The sequence below is a fragment of the Chaetodon trifascialis genome, chromosome 2 (assembly GCF_039877785.1).
Source record: "Chaetodon trifascialis isolate fChaTrf1 chromosome 2, fChaTrf1.hap1, whole genome shotgun sequence".
In the NCBI taxonomy this organism is placed as follows: domain Eukaryota; kingdom Metazoa; phylum Chordata; class Actinopteri; order Chaetodontiformes; family Chaetodontidae; genus Chaetodon; species Chaetodon trifascialis.
In genome coordinates this window covers 18,450,828-18,473,072 of record NC_092057.1, presented here as the reverse complement: position 1 = coordinate 18,473,072, position 22,245 = coordinate 18,450,828, and the positions used below count along the sequence as shown (strand labels likewise).

General features: G+C 42.2%; 1 protein-coding gene across 1 annotated transcript in view; it reads left to right on the top strand.

Annotated features, from left to right (window-relative positions):
* The window catches only part of LOC139346467 (alpha-1,6-mannosylglycoprotein 6-beta-N-acetylglucosaminyltransferase B-like), a 106,592-nt gene extending 85,948 nt beyond the window's left edge, over positions 1-20,644 (top strand). Inside the window, exons 9-18 of the mRNA XM_070985498.1 lie at positions 1,725-1,856; positions 7,875-8,008; positions 9,212-9,342; positions 10,142-10,147; positions 12,562-12,720; positions 12,944-13,090; positions 13,622-13,738; positions 16,757-16,831; positions 18,407-18,690; positions 19,594-20,644. Coding sequence (XP_070841599.1) covers positions 1,725-1,856; positions 7,875-8,008; positions 9,212-9,342; positions 10,142-10,147; positions 12,562-12,720; positions 12,944-13,090; positions 13,622-13,738; positions 16,757-16,831; positions 18,407-18,690; positions 19,594-19,792 — 1,384 coding nt within the window. The 3' untranslated portion in view covers positions 19,793-20,644. The remainder of the gene's footprint in view (positions 1-1,724; positions 1,857-7,874; positions 8,009-9,211; positions 9,343-10,141; positions 10,148-12,561; positions 12,721-12,943; positions 13,091-13,621; positions 13,739-16,756; positions 16,832-18,406; positions 18,691-19,593) is intronic.
* Positions 20,645-22,245: the final 1,601 nt, after the last annotated feature.

Genomic DNA, 22,245 nt, shown 5'->3' with positions numbered 1-22,245 from the left:
TAATTCAGCTTTCAGGCTAAACACAGTTTTAGTTTTAATAGGTTTTTCTTTTTTTCTTTTCACTCCAGGGATTTCAACTCTTAACTTTGATATGAGAGAGACTTTCTCAAAGGAAGGGGAGGTGTAAACAGTGATGGGCATTTTATTGTAACAAGTTAACTCTGTCACCCAAATTCTTTGAAGGACATGCTGGTGGTCATTTTCATTTTGGCACATAGTGCGAGGAGTTCACTCAACTATGACTACTGCAGTTTTTAGTCAAATTCCTCTTCATGCTGTTCTCCACCTCTGGCTTCATACTGCCATCTACTCATACAGTCTGTTTCTCTCGCTTGTGTTGCTGAGTGCCTCAGCAGGCAGGTAGAATGTAACAGCTCCAGGGTGAGGGGCTTTGATTTCATCAAGGTGCATGCATTTAAAAGATATATCCTTCTGGTGTTTTTAAGTGCCACAATTCTTTAAAATATAAGTTTTGTACAAAGTCTGTGGCGTCTGCACGTCTCACAGATCAACTGCCAATCAAACAGCATTTGGTGATGACGTTCAGTCTCTGTAGCTGGTGCTCTTGTCTGTTCAGCTATCACTGCTCACGCCAGCCGCTTACTTTTTCTGCAGATGGAAATGTGCATCTTTGCACCCATTTCCAGATGATTCCAACTGTAATCAAGTATCATTTTAGCCCTTACATTTCAAATAGGGAATGCACACTTCTTGAAACCACTATATAACAAGGCTAAGAGTCTGCAGCTACACTGGCAGCTCTATTAGGCTAGCACCTTGAGCAAAAAGCTAACATCTGCATGCTAACATGCTGACAATGACACGTGCTGCTGTTTCAGAAGGACAGTGTAATGTTTAGAATGATACATACTAAATGCTGCATGAATTCACTTGGTAAACAAAGCAGACTTTACATCCCTTTAATACTACTCTATTACTGTAACACCAGAGAACTTTTAACAAACGGTAAGCAGCAGTACACATTTTTCAAAGCAGCACAGTGTAATAATTGCAAGAGCGACAGAAAAAGAGAACAGGTTCATTATGAGATTATTATAGTCAATAAAAATGCAGTGATTTCTTTCATTTTTGACCTGCTGAAAGTACCTCTGCCGCTTTAACAGACTCTGCCTGGTGTTTCCTTTGTCTGCTGTGGGTCAAAAAGACAAACTGTCATTTCCATGTGTGTGTGTTTGTTTGTGTGTGTGCAGCCTACTTGTTACAATAGCATTTCTCCAGAAACCTTCAGACTTAAGAGAAAATAGCCTTTGCATGTATGTGATTGCAGCACAGGAGCAGTAGTTATTGACAGTGTGGACTGCAGGCTTCCACTCTGGCTGATTAGCTGCTGCCTGTGGCTGAACTGAACTCAGCTCTCTTTTATTCTGGTTGTTCTGGTTGACAGATGACCCAAGATGAAGCATAGGTAGATAGAAGCTTACTCATGTCCTCTCTGGGCATGTCGATTCAGGGACTCTAGAAAACTCTAGAACACCTGGAGCATCAGTAAAAAAAACACTTCTGTACTGCATGTACTCTTTGCTTTTACCGTTCCTTTTTATAACAAAACCAGAATGTTTTTGTCCAAGTTAATAATACATGCTTGGATGCTCTGGTGGCTCGGCAGGCTGAAGTTCAGATTCACTCCAAAAATACTGTCTGTCACGTTCCTCTGCTTGTCTAAACTCTGTGTTTGTATTGTTGTGTGTTTGTGTGTGTTGCAGGTTCCTTGGTGTGCCCCCAGGCAGAGGCAGTTGCCCACTGACTGGCCCGCTGCCCTTTGACCTCATCTACACCGACTACCATGGCCTGCAGCAGATGAAGCAGCACATGGGGCTCTCGCTCAAGAAACACAAGTTAGTGGATGTATTTTTGTTTGTGGCTCCGATTTCTCACTGTATGTGTGTGTGTGTGTGTGTGTGTGTGTGTGTGTGTGTGTGTGTGTGTGTGTGTGTGTGTGTGTGTGTGTGTGTGTGTGTGTGTGTGTGTGTGTGTGTGTGTAAGTTTATTGGCTGTGTTTATGGATCAATTATTGCAGGTAATAAGGTGTATATGTCTCTGTCCAGATGTCTGACTGTAACTTATTCAGCTTGTTAAATTCACACACCCCTTCAGACACAGGATATATCAAACGCGTGATTTCTCATGTTCGGATATGATGGAACAAATTCACAACATGCTACACACACAAACTAGTCATGCACCACCTGTCATACACCATTACTCTGCACAGCAAAAGTAAGATAAATAGCACATGTAGTAGCTTACTGGAGGTATATGAGATATTGACAAGCCATCATGCTTGTACAGCAGCACACATGTACCAATCAACCCCCGGACACACGCGCACACACACACACACACACACACACACACACACCAATCCACCCATAAACACCAGTTCATATGTTGCACCACTTTCCAGTCAAACCCTGTTTGCACGGTTTATTTTTGCACTCACAGGCGTACTGTCCACAGGAGGGTGGTGAAAAAACAGAGGACATCTGCCTCCCGAGAAAGAAGGAACATTAGTGAGACATTAAAAAGAAACAGGCTGAAAGTGTTTTTTTGTGCTGTTACAAAAGTGTGTTTAATTGCTTTTGGCATAGCTACAAATATATGGAACAACTTGGAAAGTAGGCCATGACAGCCATGAGACAGAGGCAACAAAACAATAAAGAGACGTACAAAACAAGAATTTAAAGGGCCACAGTGCATTTGGAAAGAAAAATAAGCTGCACGACCCTGCAGAGCACAGCAATGCAAGCCCATATTATCTTCAGAGGCCTTCCATGTTGTTGCCTCAGAAAAACAGAAAATTGAATATCTTGTTTGAGCCTTCTCCTCGGCAGCCCCTTAAAAACAGCTTGCAGCCACCCCCCTCGGTCCCACTCTCATATTTCCTGGTCCAATAAATTGGCATCTTTGTGTACCCCCCTGAATGTGACAGCCATTTTGCTTTCCTTGTTCCTTTTCCCTGCGTAAAGAAGTAACAATGAAACATGAAAGAGGAAAGGGCAAATGTCAGTAGGAGGCCAAGTGACAGAGAGAGGAAAGAGGAAGAGATAAAACAAAAAGTTGTGCGGAGAGATGGGGACAAAGGAGAAACAAGAGAACAGAGAAAGAGAGATCCCACAAAGGAGGAGTGGAAAGTGTCTGGAGTCAACCTGACACCACATAAAAAGGGCCGCTCCATGTATTTTTAAAATCCAATTATGAGAGAGAGAGAAATGCATTACGGGTGGGCTGGGGAGCTATTTTCCCAGCACAAAACCTGTTTTGCTACCTCCCCCTTTCTCACGATTTGTCTCCCTCTCTCACACACACACCAAATCCCACAATTCCACCCAGACAAGATGCCACTCAGCCAGCAGTCTGAACCTAATTGCATGCTTAGGTCAGCGGTTCTCCGCTCCGTCATTATCGCTCAGTGTCATGATTTCTGCTTTCCCTAACAGAATGTGACTTTCAGTGCGAGTAAGAGACGGTCTTTTGTTCACCCGCAGAAGCTCACCGTGAAGGAATTATCTGAATGTTTCAGCCTGTGAGATATCAAATATATGAAGAGGAATGCCCAGGATGTTCAGTTCTTAAGAGCTGAGGTGCATATTTACTGCAAGCTTTAAAAAAAGTCACTCAAACTTACAATCAGGTGTATAATATATATAAGGCACACCAGTCATTTGTATCGATGTAAACTACATTTCTTCCCCCTTCGCTGTTTCCCCTTTAGGCAGCCTCTTCATCCATTTATCTTAACCCAACCATTGCACTTTCCCCCAGAGGTTAGGCCAGGTCAATGACATACCCATGCACCTGCCTCTCCCCCCCTCCCTCTCCCTCTCTCTCGAGCCTCATCAGGCGTTAGACCAGTCTAGCTGAGCCCTGTGCACTGAAAGACATCATTAATCAACTGCTCTGAGCTTTGGGGCCCTTCAGCTCCCTTTAATTACTTTTGTTTTATGTTCCCACCGACATCCACATTCATTTATTATGCCTGGACAACACAGCGCTGTCCTGTCAGGTGTGTTGCATTTGTGTGTTTGTGTGTTGGTGTGTGTCTACAAGGGTGTGTTAGTGCATGCGTGCCCACTCATCAGATAACAGGACCGGCATATTGATTTCTTCTGCATGCTGAATTTACTGCTCTGATAGAGGCAGTTTGGGTAAGATATCCGGGGGAAGGCCTGCAAAAAAAAAAAAAGAAAAACTCCTTACTAAGATGCAAGACGAACTAAGAGCTGCACTTCCCTGGAGCCCGCTCGCTCCTGGGGAAACATCACCAACAATTTAGGTTAATAAAAGAGCAGGTTTCATAGAGACATCAATAGCTGGTTGTTTGTTTTGATTATCGTAGAGTTGTCATCTTCCTCAAACTCACTTTAAGTCTTTAAGAATATGTCTATATGGTAGCCCGAGGCACTCAACAGAGGGGTGAAGCTCCATTAGCTCCGTTAGCTAGTTCAATTCTGTTTAAGCAAGGAACGAAACCGATCGCACACTCATTACAAAGCCTGTAGCATGTCAACAATTACGCACTCGAAGTTCCACCCTTTTTTTCCCCCCTATGTCGAATTTGACCGAAACTCGCATGGCACGTGAGTTTAATCAGGATTGCTCAGTATCTTTAGTTATGAGTAAGTACGTGATAGGCCACACCCACTTGCACCAATCAATATGGCACTTCAGATTTCGGTTAATACTCGCCCCCAGAGCGTGTACACCTAAGCTGGTGAGATTCTGTCCACGTGTTTCTGAGGTACAGGTTTTGGTATTTGTGGTTACCAGGAAATCTGTACCCAATTTCAAGTCATTCAGATTTACACTGTGAGGGGCGTAGCCTTTTCAAAACGGAGTATGTGGTCCTTAATTACAGCACCACCATCTGGCCGATTGGGTCTTATTTCTTGGGAAACACATGCACATCATCTCCAGTTTCAGGCTTAGTTTTGTGTTTCTACCTCATTTCTGCTCACAGCAATTTGAGCTGTTGCGACAGAAAAAATAATAATAGCAATAATATATTAAAATATACAAACACAGTAGGAGTCTGCCCTTTAGGACTTGAACTGTACCTGAAGTTTAAAGTGTCATTGTCCAGTTTTTCTTACTCCCCATAGCTAAAGCTGAAACCGTGGATGACAGAACACCACCCTGCCATATTCCCCTCGCCTGGAGGACTGTTGAGCCTTGCTGAGCAGCCGTTTAACCCAGATTAGCCCCATGCTCTGATCTGCCGATAGATATTCAGCTCAGCTACTCCTCCGCTTATCCCCTCTTCTTCCACTCCTTCTTTTTTCCTCCCTTCGGGAACTCTTATCTGTGGGCAGAAACATTTTCACCGTTTCAGAGCTGGCGATATGTGATAGCACAGGTTGGAGAGAGGGAGGAAGGGAGACAGGGCAGAAACAAGTGAAACTCACATTTGGTATTAATAATTCATCATCATCTTTCCATGACCCTTCCAGACAGACACACAACTGCAGAGTATCATCCTTAGCGCCTCAAAACAAGGCTACACAGATAAAAGCATGTTTTTTGACTCTTGCAGATAAGCCTGTTTTTATAAGCTCCTTTCCCAGTTATATCACTGCAGTCGATGACAGAAATATCTGAGGGGTGAAAATACGTAAGCAATCACCAAAAGACTCTGTCTTTAATCAAACTGTGAACACTGAACATAGCAATTTTGATCTTGTTTGTAAGCAGCTGATGGATACACATGATGATACAGGAAAACTGCTACAACAGCTCAGGTATAGAAAACATGACACCTTGTTCCAGCTGTAACAGGAATGTAAGAATAGATTTTTTTTTCTATAGCCGCCAGTTTAAAAGAATCAACTCTCTCATTGAACCAGTATCTGACAAGAATACAGTAAGAAGTCCATCATTGCACAGAAAGAGAAACCAATTTCTGCACTGTGAGCAGCTTCAGTAGAGCTTAAAACAGAAGCAGGAAGAATTTCATAATGGAATCGAACCATTTTACCAGTGTACCAGTTCAATGTAAAGGCCTCTCACGTGTACTGACTGTACTATTGTTGTACCTACCTCTAATTTCATGTTTATTAACCAGACCATTTTCATTTACATATTTATTTGAAAACAACCACTTCATGGTCGGTTATTGCAGTTTCTGAACAGTGATTCCAGGAAATATTGGAATTAACTAACTAAAATACAAGAAGACACGCATGGTTGAGGGAAACAGAGAATGTCATTTATTCAATATACACGAATGTTAGTGTGTGAAAATAGATACCTGTTTGCATCTGCAAGGCCAGTGGTGTGCCAGCGTTAAGTGACTTTTTTTAATGAAGAATGTTATTCTCACTCAATCTCACTCTTTCTCCTTCACACACACACACACACACACACACACACACACACACACACACACACACACAGAGTTATCTGCCAAGAAAGAGTCTCAGAGCTGAGGAAGTGGACTCTGCCACCTTTAGCTCTTGTTAATCCCCCTGAGCTCACAGACTGGTCAGATTGGACACATTCACTGCTACAGACAAAGTGAGCTCAGTGTGTGTGTGTGTGTGTGTGTGTGTGTGTGTGTGTGTGTGTGTGTGTGTGTGTGTGTGTGTGTGTGTGTGTCTGTGTCTGTGTGTGTGTGTGTGTGTGTGTCTGTGTCTGTGTGTGTGTGTGTGTGTGTGTGTGTGTGTCTGTGTCTGTGTGTGTGCCAGCTGCGTTAGAGAGCACATGCATGTGATGTGTGTCTGTTTGATTGTGTTCTGTGTGCTGATATACAGCCTCTGTGCTTCAGTGTTGTGCCACTAAGCATTCACCTGGAAACCCTCTCAGTGCCTCAGCACGGCCCCAGCCTCTAAACCTCTGCGATTTTTTTATTTTCCTGTCAAACCTCCCACACTGCACTTGGCAAGTTGCAGGCAAAACTGCTGGTTGCTGTTCTTGGTTTTTGGCTTCTATTACTTTTGTTTGTTTGTTTTTCTCTTTTTCACTTTTGACAATCCTGCAGAGATGTGCTATAATTTGAGTTATTGTGCTAAGTATTTTGTGTGACAGGTATGAATGATTTTCTACCTTCTGTCAAGGGAGAAAACAGAATTATTTATACCACACAAGGCCAGATTTACTAAGGTGAAAGTGCAAGGCTGATTTGAATTGTGCCTTGCATTCAGTTTGTGCTCATAATCAGCATAAACCCAGCATGTAACTGGGTAAGCACCTGGGACGAAGTAAGGCAGGCCTTGGATTTGGCTGAATCATTGTCAGGCTCAGAAAAGAAATGATAATATTGTGATTCACAATTGCAGAGTTGAGAAAAAATTTTCTCAGCTGCAATACAACAGGAAATGTGTGTATTACTCATGAAATTACACACTGTAGACTTAATGTTATGTAGTTAGAGCCTAAATATTCTTTCCATACATATTGTAAGTACACACAGTATAAGTACTCATGATGAAAATGCACCATTTTCATGTATGTAGTGTTTGTTGATATTTTGTTTTATTTTAACCAAACCCTATTTAGGTTTTATTAATTATCATAATTGTAACACATTTTTTACAATTACATGTCATTACATATGAAAAAAGTCCTTTACATTGTTTTATAAAGCATTTATTAACTGTATTTAAAACTGTATATGGTTGTGTTCAAAAGTCATAATGAGAGGTGATTAGAAATGATTTTAGCTATGTTACATCATCAGTGTCATGAATTAAGGCGTACTTGGTGACAAACACATTTGTTATTTTCTGTTACAAACCTTTGTCAAGTGTTTATATACAGCTCATCCATAGGGATGTTAAAGCAGTGTGTTCCTGATATATTCTGTACATGGGAGGCAACAGGAATGTTGTGTTTTAAAGTGGCTGTTTTGTGTCTTACAGATGTCACATTCGAGTGATCGACACGTTTGGGACGGAGCCAGCTTACAATCATGAGGAGTATGCAACGTTGCACGGCTACCGGACCAACTGGGGCTACTGGAACCTCAACTCCCGGCAGTACATGACCATGTTTCGTAAGAACCAAAACCACTTCCCTCATCTTAAAACATCTTAATTCCATATTTTTTTGATCTTTTGTAACACACTGTACACACTGTCGGTATACTGATATTACAGAACTGATAATATTGATTTACACATTATAAATAGGATTTTTTAAGCATTCATATCCTTCATATCGTACAACATCTGTTGTATTTTAGAACTTCAAAAGATTAAATTTAAAACTCTTATTGGTCTCTCTCTCTCTCTCTCTCTCTCTCTCTCTCTCTCTCTCTCTCTCTCTCTCTCTCTCTCTCTCTCTCTCTCACACACACACACACACACACGCACACACACAGATCTGTCATCAGCTTTGACAGTGATTCTAAAAATGATAAAATGACTCCAATTCAGTGTTTTCACTTTCTTTGACAGGTGTGGCTGCTTGTTCATTCGGAATAATGTGTTTAATGCAGCTATTTTCAGCACCACCACAGCTTCTAGTGTCCTTTCAAGCTGTTATCTGTTCTTTATTTCTTTGCTTTTTCTTCTTCTGTTTCATGCTGCACAATATGTCTGATCTGCTGTTTGCAAGCCCTTGTCACTGTCTGTCTTCTGACTGAAACATTGTCAGCTTAACTCTCTGCTGCTCTCATATTCAGCTAAGGAGCTTCAGTTTCAATGACCTTTCAGCTATAGTTGGCACTCCGCAGCAGGATCATCATAATGCCTATATGTGGCCTACTGTAGATGCCCACTGTCCTAAGCTAGTATGACTGACTGAGGAGGAACAGCCGTGATTTATTACTTTTATTCAATATATGAGAATCTGTATGGCAAAAAAATCTAAAACAGAACTTGTTGGTTGGGAAAAGTAATTCCGCAAGAGGAAGTACAGTACTGTAGGTGTAAAATCCTGAGCTTGATTATGCAAACCTAAAGTCAGTACTTGAAAAATCATTTCATCACACTTCAGCACTTTCAAAACCATCAGACGTAGCCAACAGCAGCTGGCTTTATGACACTCACTATTTGTAATATTTAGGGAACCCATAATCACTCACTCACTTAGCCATTGAAGTGAAACAAACAAGGATGCATTGCTCCTTTTCTGTCTTTCCTCTCTGTCTCTTACTCACAGTAAACTTTCTCTCTCTGTGTGTGCATTGTTCTCCCTGTCTTTACTACCATCCTGCCTTTCCTCACTATTTACACAAACACGTACACACCTGCAGCTCACACACCGGACAACTCATTCATGGGTTTTGTTTCGGAGGAGCTGAATGAGACAGAGAAGAGGAGCATCCAGCAGAACAAAGTGAACAACATGGCTGTCGTGTACGGGAAAGAGGCCAGCATGTGGAAGGTAATTACTCATATATACAGCAAATACACACACAAATGTGCATTTAGAATCATTTGTACGCATGGTGCACATATGTTCACGCACACATCCTTGTACTGTATGTAGTCAACATAGAGCAGTATGATAAATCTAATGCATGGAAAAACACACATACATCGAAATGTTGTATGTTGCTCAGTTAAATTCAAAAAATGAGATGAATTCAGATTGAAATCTGAGTCCGTCATGCAGTCTCTTTCAATGTTGACACATGCGGACTCAAACACAGACACACAACACCCCTGAACAATGTGCTGCAGTATTAACAGAAGAATCCAATGGCAGCATTTTGCACACTCCGCTGCTTGCTCCATTACAGCGCTGCTTCTTGTAGCTCTATATACACAATTGCAAGGCTTTAATTTACAGGCAATTTTCCTCTCAAAAGCTGTCTGCTTGTTCCTCTGCACACTGCAGAGGAGCACAGTTGTGCCTCCATTGTTAAAGTGATTATAAAGATGTTGCTTGCTGCCATTGCTTTCCACCGTCTGTCTATACAATTCCCTGGATTTCTTTACAGCCGCAGCTTGTGAGAGTGACGCGCACAGAACAGAGATGAATGGTTCTAAAAGCACAATACTATAACGTGCAAAAGCCTGGTGAAAAGGCAGGAAATGCCTCTTCCCACCATTGTTCTTCCTGTTCTTGTCTATCCACATTTTTATCTGATTTTATCTTCTCCCCTCTCTTTCTCTTTCCCTCCCTCCCTCACTCTCTCTCTCTCTCTCTGTTGCGGCGTATCCGGCTGCATGCTCATTAGCTTCAGGTAAGAGCCTGGCACTTTCACCACATATTCCTGTTCTGTCCATCTCACAACCTATAATGTATGCAAAAAAGTTACTCTGAGCTTTTGCCATGTCAAAGAATACACACAAGCATGCACGCAAACACACATATTGTCAGGGTTTTATCCCGAAAATGGATTTATGAGAAGCTACTTGTCACAAATTCATAAGTACACTCAAATGCATTTCAGGCTTCACAGGACAGCTATCACTCCTCGAGTTTTATCGACAACAGTCATTATCGTTTTATCCTCTTGTCAGAAGGCACAATGACTAGTCAGGCAGCCAGTCATTTGAAGGATGTAAGTTTTGTGCTGTAACACAGCAGGTCAGTTTCTTCCAACTGAAACATTTGAGAACACAGCTTTGCTAATGTGGCTAATGCAGCGCTAATGATGATGTTGGTCTTCTCAAGTTGCTCCTACCTTGTTTATGTATACTGTTTGATCATTTTAAGCTTAAATGAAAAGTCTGCTTTGTCTGTCTGTCTGAAATCAATGACCCATTTTGTTTTGTTTTTTTAATTAGCAAAAATCTAATGTCCGTCTGCCATTTTCTTTGTAAACAACACATGTGTCATGCGAGAGCAGAAAGCTTGACAGCTGCAAAGCAACTGTAGGGAGAGTGAGGCTCAGCAAACCTTTTTTTCCTGTACTCATCGTACCCTTCCAACATAACATGCAAATGTCCTGCAAACAGTTTTCTACATTAGAAGAATTGAGGTGAGGGACCAAAACCAGCACAGCCGGTCATACTTATTACCAGTGTTACTAATCCAATGTTGAGAGAGTTCGCTCGACATACAGAGAGAGAGAGAGAGAGAGAGAGAGAGAGAGAGAGAGAGAGAGAGAGAGAGAGAGAGCTGCTCATGCAGTTTATGGAATCTGCACTCTTCCACGCCTGTGTTTCTCCTTCTGCTAATTCATGTTGTCTGCTGCACTTAGCGCTTCAGCTAATCTCCTAATTGGCTGGGAAAATCCTCGCAGAGGAAGCTATCGATCGCAACAGCCTCCAATTACAGCTGGGGAGGGGGGCGACACCGCAGCACGGGGATACAGTAAGCTGCTTAACACCAGACGGCCAGTCAATACTCTGGCCCAGGGTTACGCTCCATTCACATGATTCAGTTTTGGCTGCTCACTGATGCTGTTTGGTTTTTGTTCTCCCAGAGATCACGCTCAACCTTGACTTTAAAAGTGTGTCCCTCTGGCTCTCTCACAGTGGAGTTTAATGCTATTATTCCTTAGAAATATAAGCAGAGATGAATGCATAGCTATGAGTAAGTGCAAGTATTGCTTTATTGGATTTGGCTATTCTCTGCCCATACATCATCATACCACCATGGAGACAAAGCAGAATTTTTCACCTTCCTCTAATGATCTAGAAGAGGTGATACAGTCGTTAAGCTCCTCCAGCTGCTCCCTTGACCCAATTCCCACAACATTTTTCAAATGTGTATTTGCTATCTGTCACATGATGTTCTGAATATCATCAGCAGTTTACAATCAAAGTCTTCCCCTTTTTCATTAAGCATGCAGTTATTAAATAGATTAAGTTAAACGCTACAGCCAGATTACTCACTGGGACAAGAAAAAACAAACATATTACTCCTGCACTTAGTTCACTTCACTGGTTTCTGATGAAATACAGCATTGATTTCTGACATGCTCAGTGTTTACAAACCCTCCAGAACCCTCAGATCATCAGACACTGGTCCTCTAACTGTACCCATGATTAGAAGTAAATCTGGTGAATGTGCATTCAGTTACTATGGTCCCACTCTCTGAAACAAACTGCCCGATCATATAAGATGTACCACAAGTGTTTGTGTGTATGTGAAGTTTGAGAATGTGCTGGTAGTGGGTGTATGGTATGGGATTCATGTATCAAGTTTGATGTATTCGGTTTGGTTTTATGTATTCGTGTACTCTGAGGTTGTACGGAAGGTGGGAACAGTTTTCCTTGCAGAAGGACAGATAAATCTAATCTCTAAGGGATGATCATTTTTATGAAACTGTTCCTTTATACGGGTTTCAATATGTCTTCATGTTCTGTGAAATCTGCTAAATAAATCCGTTTGACTTGACTTAATCTCATCTCTCACACTCACCAGCACAATCATTTTGCTATGGGTACCTACCTGCTGAAAGAGTTTAATGATCAAAAAATCTTGTTTTTCTTCTTTTAGCGCTGTGCTGTACAAACATACTGACACTAAAAGGTTGCCGTTTACACACACAGAGAGCGGACAGCTCACACAAAGAGACAAAACAAGCACAACATGGCATTCTTTAATCATACTCTTCTCTATGCTGTTCTTTTCTGACAGACTCCCTCCTCACTTTGCCCTTTGCCCTCAATCTCACCAACCCATCTTTTTCCCCTCCTCTCCCAGCAGGGTAAGGAGGGTTTCCTGCAGATTCTCCACAGGTACATGGAGGTCCACGGCACAGTGTATTATGAGACCCAGAGACCTCCAGAAGTCCCAGCCTTTGTGAAGAACCATGGCCTGCTGCCCCAGCATGAGCTGCAGCAACTACTGCGGAAGGCCAAGGCAAGAAAATATCGCCTACACACATCCTTTATCCGCTGAATTCTCACTGCTGGTGTCATTCTGAATGTACACACACTCTTCATCTGCAGCTTCTATTCTGTCTTTCTCTTCTTACACTACCTACTTGTCCAGAAACACGCACAACAAATAACAGTAACTCATCTAAAGACATGTTGAAGTTGATTACCATAATTACAAAATAACATCCTGATTATTTTTCTAGCTCTTCATTGGCTTTGGTTTCCCCTATGAAGGCCCAGCCCCCCTGGAGGCGATAGCCAATGGCTGCATCTTCCTGCAGCCCAAGTTCCACCCACCTCACAGCTCACTCAATCACGAGTTCTTCAGAGGCAAACCCACGTCGAGAGAGGTACGCTCATTATTGCTCATTGCTCCCCACCATCAGTCACTGATGAGAATATTTTGGCCCCGCACTTCTAGCTGTGCTGCCAAGTAACTTAATTCACTCACCCTTTAAAAGAACTGGCACAAACTGTAGGCACAGACAACACGTTAGTGCTTGATAAGAGGCGAGAACAAAGTGTTCCTAGAACACCGAGATATGTTGTTACTAATGATTGCATATGTAAGTCTTGCAGTCCATTCTTCTGGCCCAGGAAGTTCTTTATAGCCCTCAGAGGAACATTTTTTAAATACTACAAATAGTTGATATGCTAGCTCTGCTCTAAATGCATTGCACTAGAGACATTTTCCATTTTTTTATTATAAAATATTTGTATTTTTCAACATGTAAAATGATAACTGGTGATATGCATTTAATCCAATTAAATAGCCATCATTGTAAGGAAAAATTAAGAATAAGCAAGAACCTTTTAAGGCCATTTAAGACATTTTAGACATATAGAACTCTTACTGTATGCCTTGCATGTGTTTTCTGAAGGTGTCCTCCCAGCACCCGTATGCAGAGCAGTACATCGGCAGACCTCATGTCATGACGGTGGATTACAACAACTCCCTGGAGTTTGACTCTGCCATCAGGGAAATCGTGAGGACCAAGGTACTCATACACACTGTAAATCACAAAGGACAGAATAGAGATTGTACATTGTGTAACAGTACTTAAAATTCCCTCTGATGCAGCTAAGCTGTCAGGCTATGACATTAAATTGAAAAAGAAAAGCCTTCACTATCCATTCAACTTCTCCTGCAGTCAAATCAGTCATCAACATCTTAATGTGTGACGTGTTGAGATAAAGGGTTTTTAAACTTTGATACAACAGCACAGCAGCTTTATCCACAGTGCAGCTTTGCCAGCATGTAAGTAGCCATCTGATATTACAAAGTGCTGAACTTTTCCATGTAGGGAATGTGGGCTGATGGAGAATATGAGGACGCCAAGAGTGGGAGAGAGGTTAATTAAGGAGTCAACCGAGGATATTAAATCTTTCTGGAAAGAACGACAAAGGGGGAGAAAATGGGAAAAGAATAGAGAGATGAACGTACAGACAGAGAAAGAAGCAGATTGAGAGGGAGAGTGAGGCCCAGATCGACTAAATGTCTGCATAGTCTGTTCTCATTAAAAAGGAAGACTGATGTGCCAACCGGGCAAAACTTGCACTCTAAAATAACCACAGCACAAGCTGTCTGTACCTCAATCTAAGTAATGTTTAAAATGTTAAAATTACAGGTGCACCAAGTGCACGGAATGGAGAGTTTGAGAGTTTGAGCAGTGGACCTCTATTCTGCACACAGCTTTAATAGTCAACCCACTCATAGAAATTGCAGAAAAATAAATTCTTTGTCATTACAAGCATAAAAATAATACGGGTCTGTTGCAACTTGATTGTTCAGTAGCTATTTTTAGATCTGACAAAGTGATACTTACTGCTGAAGAAATCATGCTCATAGCATAAGATACTGTTTGCATATGTCAGCGCGAGTCAAGACATGGCTTTGACATTATTTCTTTCCATTTCAGCCATCCAGCTAATTCCATATTGTATTTCATAGAGGGAGTCAGCCACAGTAATGCTCCAACAAAGCGTCAACCTCAACGGCATGAAGGGCACTGAGGGATCATGTGCAGCAGGAAGACAGCTGTCTGCATGATCCTTTAAACACTCTAATAGTTTGTGCCTTTAGCAGATTAGAAAGTAGTGTGCATGGAGATTAGAGAGAAGGTGATATCTGTAGTGATGTGTGTGCGTGCGTGCGTGTGTGCACACGTGCGTGTGTGTGTGTGCGCGCATGCGTGCATGTGTGTGTGTCTGCTCTCTGCATCTTGTCTGTGTTGTCAGACAAGCTACAGTTCAACAGCACTTGCTGACTACTGTGTCTGTCTGCAAAGTCAGACCACTGAGAGAGAGCTGATGGACCCCTTCACCCTTCACTGGAGGCACAATGTCCCAGCAAACACACACAGACACACACGCAGTCAGATAATATTCTTCTTTTGCATCTATTCAAACAAAAACACATAACCACCATTGGAGAGACACAGGAATTGCACAGCACACAGAGCCTTACCTGCACATTGTGCACTGTGTGTGTGTGTGTGTGTGTGTGTGTGTGTGTGTGTGTGTGTGTGTGTGTGTGTGTGTGTGTGTGTGTGTGTGTGTGTGTGTGTGTAGTAGAGGCTCATGTTCAGTCATGCAGGACAAAGCAATCTCTGGCTGGGTAACAAATCCTCATGTTCCAATAAATCCTTTCTTCATCTCTTCCTTTCTCTCTTTCTTTGTTTCTCTCTTTCTTTCTTTATTTCTCATCCTTGGTTTTGTCGTCCCCTGTCCCTCCTTTCTGTCTCTGTTTCATTCAGTCTCTGTCCTTCAGTCCTTCTCCCTCCGTCCCTCCGACCTGTTGTTGTTTGCAGTAGGAGACCTTTGCACGATCTGTGGCAAAATGGTTCAGTTTTCCCTGCTGCAGTTGATTAAATTGGTATTTGCTCTCATATAATAGAGGATGAAGCTTATTTTCATTTTCATTTTGAGAAAAGTGCAATATTTTTGGTTTGTGGCTTATACTTTGTCAACCATCTTTATTTGCAAAACAATCTATTCTTTTTAGCCCAGAGGTGGCTCCTATAAATGAGACTATGCCTCAGTCAGCCTTCCTGGCTAAATAAAGCTAAATGAGAGAAGTGACAGAAAGAATAGGAGGAACCATCTTATATACAGTAGATTGTTGTTGCAGGAAGCTCGTTTGTCCATGTGTTACTTTCTGCTCCAGCTGACAGAGTCGATTAACATAAGGCCTTATTCAGAACTTTCTAAATTGCATCATCCCTGTGTACTTGCTTCTCAGTGGTTTTCATTTGAAAAGGGCCAAGTTTGATTTCACACATGGTTTAGCATTAGACCGCTTTGATTTCAGATCAGAAGTGCAATTTAATGAGTCGAGTATCATTGACAAAGGCAGGTCTTTTGCATTAGGGTGTAAAGACAAGCTGCTTCGATCTCTCTGATGTGTGGCGTTAGCCTTTAAACACGGAGAAGTCTCTTCATTTGTTACACTTTGGTGACAAAGTATTCTAAGTCAGTCATGAAGCTTTCACATTTTTGTATCTGATTATCTGGCTGATTTCCAATGAGGATAAATCAACAAAAAAAAAAAAGCAGTTTTTAAAATCCCCTAATTCAATTTGTAGTAATCCTGCTGTTGCGGTTGCAGCTGCTTTACATTCATCCAGTTTGTGTCACACAGTTTGTTAGCCTGCGTTGAACATGTTGGTATCAGCCAGAAACACAAAAGAATACATATATAGTGAATCCAGCTCATCTGTAATTAGGCCAATCAAAAGTGTGCTTTAGTTATAAAACCGGCACATCACAGCGAGGGATGATCTATTGGTATGCAAATAAAGCCTAATGAGTTTCCAAGCAGTGACACACTGTGATTAGGCCTCGCAGAAATGCAACAATAGAAACATCTATGTGTTGAAATTAACAAGCAGCAGAGACAATTTATTGCAATTAGTGTGAACAATGAGGTGACAGCAAAAAAAAAAAAAAAAACTAAACTTGAACATGTGCAAAATAACATGGAAAAAACATTGGGCTGAGAAATGTTTGTGTTTCAGGTTGAGCCATATCTGCCTTATGAGTACACCTGTGAGGGGATGCTGGAGAGAGTCCATTCCTACATCCAGCATCAGGTGAGGTCCATGTGAAGAGAAACACAGAGCGCAGCACAAAACACACACCTGCAGAGATTCTCAATCGCTCCCTTCCTTCTCTCTCAAACCAGCTCTCAAACTCCCCACTCTGCTCAATATTTCATCGTTGTGTGCATGTGCATTCAACACCTAGAACATTGTGTATCTCTGCTTGTGTGTGTGTGCGTCAGTGTCTCTGTGCTCCATGTATGTAGACTCATGATTAATCTACATGCTAACTCTCATTACGAACCACATATCTGCCCTCCGGCTCTAAAGCAGAAGGTCTACTGACACTAATGAGGAAGGATGAGTAAGGAGGAAGAGCAGAAGTGTGGGCATGATGGTGATGGAGGACTGGGATGAGGGATAGGGTTTTTTTTTTTATAAATAATCCCACACTAGATGTCAGACAAACTGCTGAGGGTTTCTCAACAGCTTTCAACAGCTCCTGACTGTCAGCTGGCGTGGACACACAAACCTCGACTAAAGCATTTGTACTGTCGAAGGACAAACAGGAGATTTAACATAGAGACCAGTGCTTACAGCTGGTCAACGTTTGTGATTTCTATAGTCTTCCTGTGTCATCCTGTACTGAAGACACACTGGCCTGCTGTAGCAGTTAAGGCTAAATGAGCACCTTCTTTTAATGCTAATGCTGCTGCATGTGCAATAAAAAGGAGGTTGTTATTGAAAGGTGTTATACAAATCAACTTGCCTTGTGATGCTTTTAAATGTCATGTAGAGATAAATTACACCCCCACACCAGCAGCGAACAAATGTATTAACTACCAAAAACTGTCTTCAGGTAACATACAACACACTTTACATCAGTTAGCTTAACTTGCAATATTAATTAGATATTATTTCCTCAGTTTGAAGCGACAGTTTGCTCTATTTTGAATGAATTAGAGTAGGTGGGTAGCAGCATTCTGCAGCACATGATACATGGAGGTGGAGACGCAGAGAGAGAACCATCGCTGTTAAAGGAGAGGTTCACATTTTCTCAAGTCTATCTTGAAACAATAGTCAGGTGCTCATATGAACACTGAAACAGTTTCTACTTGTTCTGCCGCTCCCTATTCATACTGTCCACAAAGAGATATAAACATAGATATAAAACTGTATTTTAATGTTCCTTCTGTTTCAGCCAATCACTACAGTTGATCTGAGGGTATACAGTAAGGGACCCAAAAAGAGGATTTGGTGCTAAAAAGACTGTAACTTTGAAGGATCTCTGCTTGATTTGACTAACTCAGACTGTGAAGCCTCATAGTAGCTTCGGATAAACTCCATGATATATATGTTGCACAAACCGACGACTGTGGATTTTGCCTCCCATCACTTGGATTGAATTCCTGTTAGGAAGGGATGCATGAACAAGAGGAATGATTATTTCAGTGTCCATACAGGCATGAGAGTAATGTTTTAAGACAGACTTGTGAACCTCTCTTTTAATATACCTGTTCACTGCATCACTGTTCTGCCTATAAACACAGTAAAAGACACATTGTCCAACAGTCTACCACAATTCTATGACTGCCAAACTAATGCCACCATATCTTCCACCTCCAGGACTTTTGTGCCCCAGAGCCTCCCTTCATCCCAGCCAACCTCTCCAGACAGGGGTCTGCTGGTGGGAGCAGGATTACAGGGCCTCTGTTTGTGCCCCTGCCCAATTCCACAGCCCTTGGCTGGGCGTCCAATGTGACGGCTCCCCCTGCCTGGCCTCCTCTCAGCTCCCTCAGGCTACTTGTATCTCAAGAGGGCCAGTCCTGTGTGGAGGCGTGCCATTCAGCTGGTTTCATCTGTGAGCCTGCTCACTTCCGCTTCATCAACAACAAAGAGGCCCTCCACGGGTAAGTCAGGCGGGAGTAATGTCCATCTGAGTTAGGTGGGCATACCTGGCTGAAAGCTAAGTACAAAACTTGCAGTCTGTCAACCAAACCTGGAAACTTTGTCGTTCTTTCCAGCAAGCACGTGCACCACTCCTTCACTTTACCCAGAGAGATATTCCTGAGGCATGAAGACGGTCGATTTCACCCATTAAATACATCATGTCTTCATACTTTTTGATACAGTAACATTCCTCAGTCACAGTGTTTGGGCTTTTTTCGTTCCCACAAAAATGGGATGATGGGATGAAAGGATGATTATGACTGCGATGGTTTGACGCTTCATCACAAATTTTCCCTGCTTACGAGTGCTCTCTCTCTCTCAGCTAGACCATCTGTTGTCTGTCACAACACTGTCAGTCATGTCTAAATGGAATACAGAGACAAGTTGAAAACAAACAAGCAGTTTTGGAGGGTATTTGGTTCATCTATCAACACAAAAATCCAAATCCCCTCAAAGAATAACAACAGCTCTGTATCTTAAAGGCTCCAGGTGGTTTCACTGCCTGGCTGGTAAACCTCTTTAATGTAAGGACAGTTGAGGCTGATTCTCACCAGTTTATTCAGTTTACTGCACCAGCTCCAGGTGAACAAGAAACTTAACTTTCAGATCTGACACAAGAAAGTCTGCTGCTGTTTGAGTCTCTCCTCCAAACATTTCATCGTTCTCTTTTTAAATTGGATCTGAGGTCTGAGTCCGTCCCTACTTTCCATTTATTTTGAGGTTATTCCAATTCCACTTTCCTGTTACTTGTCTGAAATAAAATAACTTTGATTACTTGTATTTTCTAAGTTTCTTATCCTGTCAACACAGTGAACTGCTTTTTTAGGGTGTATTCAGACCTCTGCTCCCCTGTTTCTCCTCAGGTTGGAGGTGCAGTGCGAGGTGGTGGACTCCGAGATCAACCACATCCTCCCAGCCTTCTCGGTGGTGCGGCAGGAGTGCGGCCTACAGCGGGAGCCCCTCCTCTTCAGCTGTTCAGGACACTCCCCCAAATACAGACGCCTTTGCCCCTGCAGGGACTTCCGCCGTGGCCAGGTGGCACTGTGCAGAGACTGTCTATAATGATGGGACACGTGAAGGACAGATGCAGAGGAATTGGACACAGATTGAGGGTGGGGAAGGGAACCCACGGGTATAGAGCTGCAGCAAAATGACCTGATGGTGCACAGAGGTATGTAGGATGATGAGGAACATGCATGGATTTGAAGTGCTGGAAGCAGGCACGACATGTCTGGTTGACTGTAATTGTTGTAACAGCTGTTAGACCCTACCTGGAGATAAAAAGCAGTAAGACTTCAGGGCAGGGCTCCAATGATACCAGTTGTCATTACAACCAGGGGCAAAGGCCTTTATTACTGACAAAATTTCACATTAACCCTCCAACCACAGAATAATAGTTTCTGCAAGATGTTCACCGGCGATGTGATACACAACATTTAATTTTTGGAACTGTGCCTCACCAAAAATAATGGGTTCAAGTTGGAAAATATACACTTTAAGAAGTGTGTGATTGCAGAGAAAGTCAGTATTGGGGCTGTAGTGTCATTCCATGACAGAGACTTCAAATATCTTGGCTTGGAGAAGGCAACCTCGGGTCAATATCCAATCTCCTCTCTGCTCTTGGACAAAGGATGATGGACAACCAGGTTATCTCCCTCGCTTTTTCTCCCCTCCTCCAGTGATGGGCAGAGTCATTTATCAGACTGAACCCCAAGTCTGAGGCAACATCGGTCAATGCAATCATCTCTGGTCATGAAAAAGAAAGGAGGAGGAGGAGGACAGGGGCAAAGATAAAGGGTACAAGATTATTTTTCAATAAATACGCCTTTAGAGCTCTCGCCTGGATTTTTAAAGAGTCCTCTGGGCTTTATGATGGAAAAACAAATCATGAAATAAAAACAAAATTAGAACGGATCCAAGTGTTGAGGTGGTTTTTATGTAACACGTCACCTTCACTCAGTTCCTTTTGTTCTTTTCAGGTTGGAGTGTTTCTTCTCTTCTTGCTCACTACACTCATCTCTAACAGTCCTCCCACCATTCACATTCATCTGGATTTCAATCAATCCGTTCAACTGCAGGCAGAATTGTTTGGTCTTTTAAACATGGAGTCGACAGTCGGCTCTGGTCGAAGCTGTCGATAAGAAGTGAGGCAGCAAGTGACAGAGGGGAGGGAATCAGATTTCAGATTACGGACACTCAGTATTTTCTAAAATGGAAAACAATATCCGATATCTGCAGTAATGTCCGGTGTTAGGTTGTCTTGACTCTGGTCATGTACACAGGCACTGCAGTTGCTGCTAAGTGCAAAAGTGAATGTCCATTATTCTGGAGGATACCCAGTGGCATTCTGGGAAACACGGGAAATCACTAGGAAAGCCAAACATTGCCCTCAGCAGGGCATTGTGGTTGTTTCAGGTGTGCAACCTGTTGCCTGCAGCTCCTCATCCAACAGCTCAATGCGACTGCTCCTTCTTGTTCATTCCTCACTGCAATATTTAATATGTGTCCTCTATGCAAGAATGAAAACTTGTTTTGATGAACGGTCAAAGTCAGCTTCATCCTCCAACAACACATGAAATGACAAAATGACTTGTTTATGACCTGTAGATAACTGACAGCCACATCAGCAGAACAACACTGGACAAAGCTTTGAAGTGTGAGAGCTGGTTACACTCTGCCTCACTCCACCACCCTTAACCTCCTCTTTATGTGGTATTTAATGTGGCTGATTTTACTAAGCATTATGTCCTCTGTCATGTGTATGGCTACCAATGAACTTAACGTAACTCTTCATTCTGCTGCAGTTATTTTGACGTGTTGAGCTGTGAATGCTGTTAACAGATGTAAGAAAAGATCCAGCGATTCCTTCTTTTTATGAGAGTGATGACAACCTGGTAGGTTAGCTGTGCTCCCTCCAAACAATACTTTCACACTATTTTTATCATTTATAGGCACTTTTGATGATTCATTATTTCACATCTACTCAAAATGCTCAGTTCTTGTGGAGGCAAACTGCCATCAGGAGGAGTCAATTCAGTGTTAAAACCCTCCAAAAGTCTTTTCAGTTCAGTATTTGTTGCGAAAAGTTTGTTTGTAACTGAGTTTATTTCTCATTTGTTTATTGTTTTTTTCTAGACAGATTAGATTAATCACAACTGTAGTGAAGGCCATCTGTATAATCAATATACAGCTCTTTGATTAACTATTAAATGATGACCTTTGTGTCATATATACCGTGTGTGTGTGTGTGTGTGTGTGTGTGTGTGTGTGTGTGTGTGTGTGTGTGTGTGTGTGTGTGTGTGTGTGTTAGAGAAACAGCCCCTCTCAGTCTCACTAAAGCAGAATTCAATGAATAATAAATCACACGCGTGAATGCCAAAGTAGATTCATCAAATCCTCATTGACCCGCACCAGCATGGGAAAAAAAAATGTCACCCGACTCGCCAGCGCACTGTGATTTCAATTTAACACCAGAGGCAATTCAAATGGCAATGAATACTTTTCATCTCCGCAAT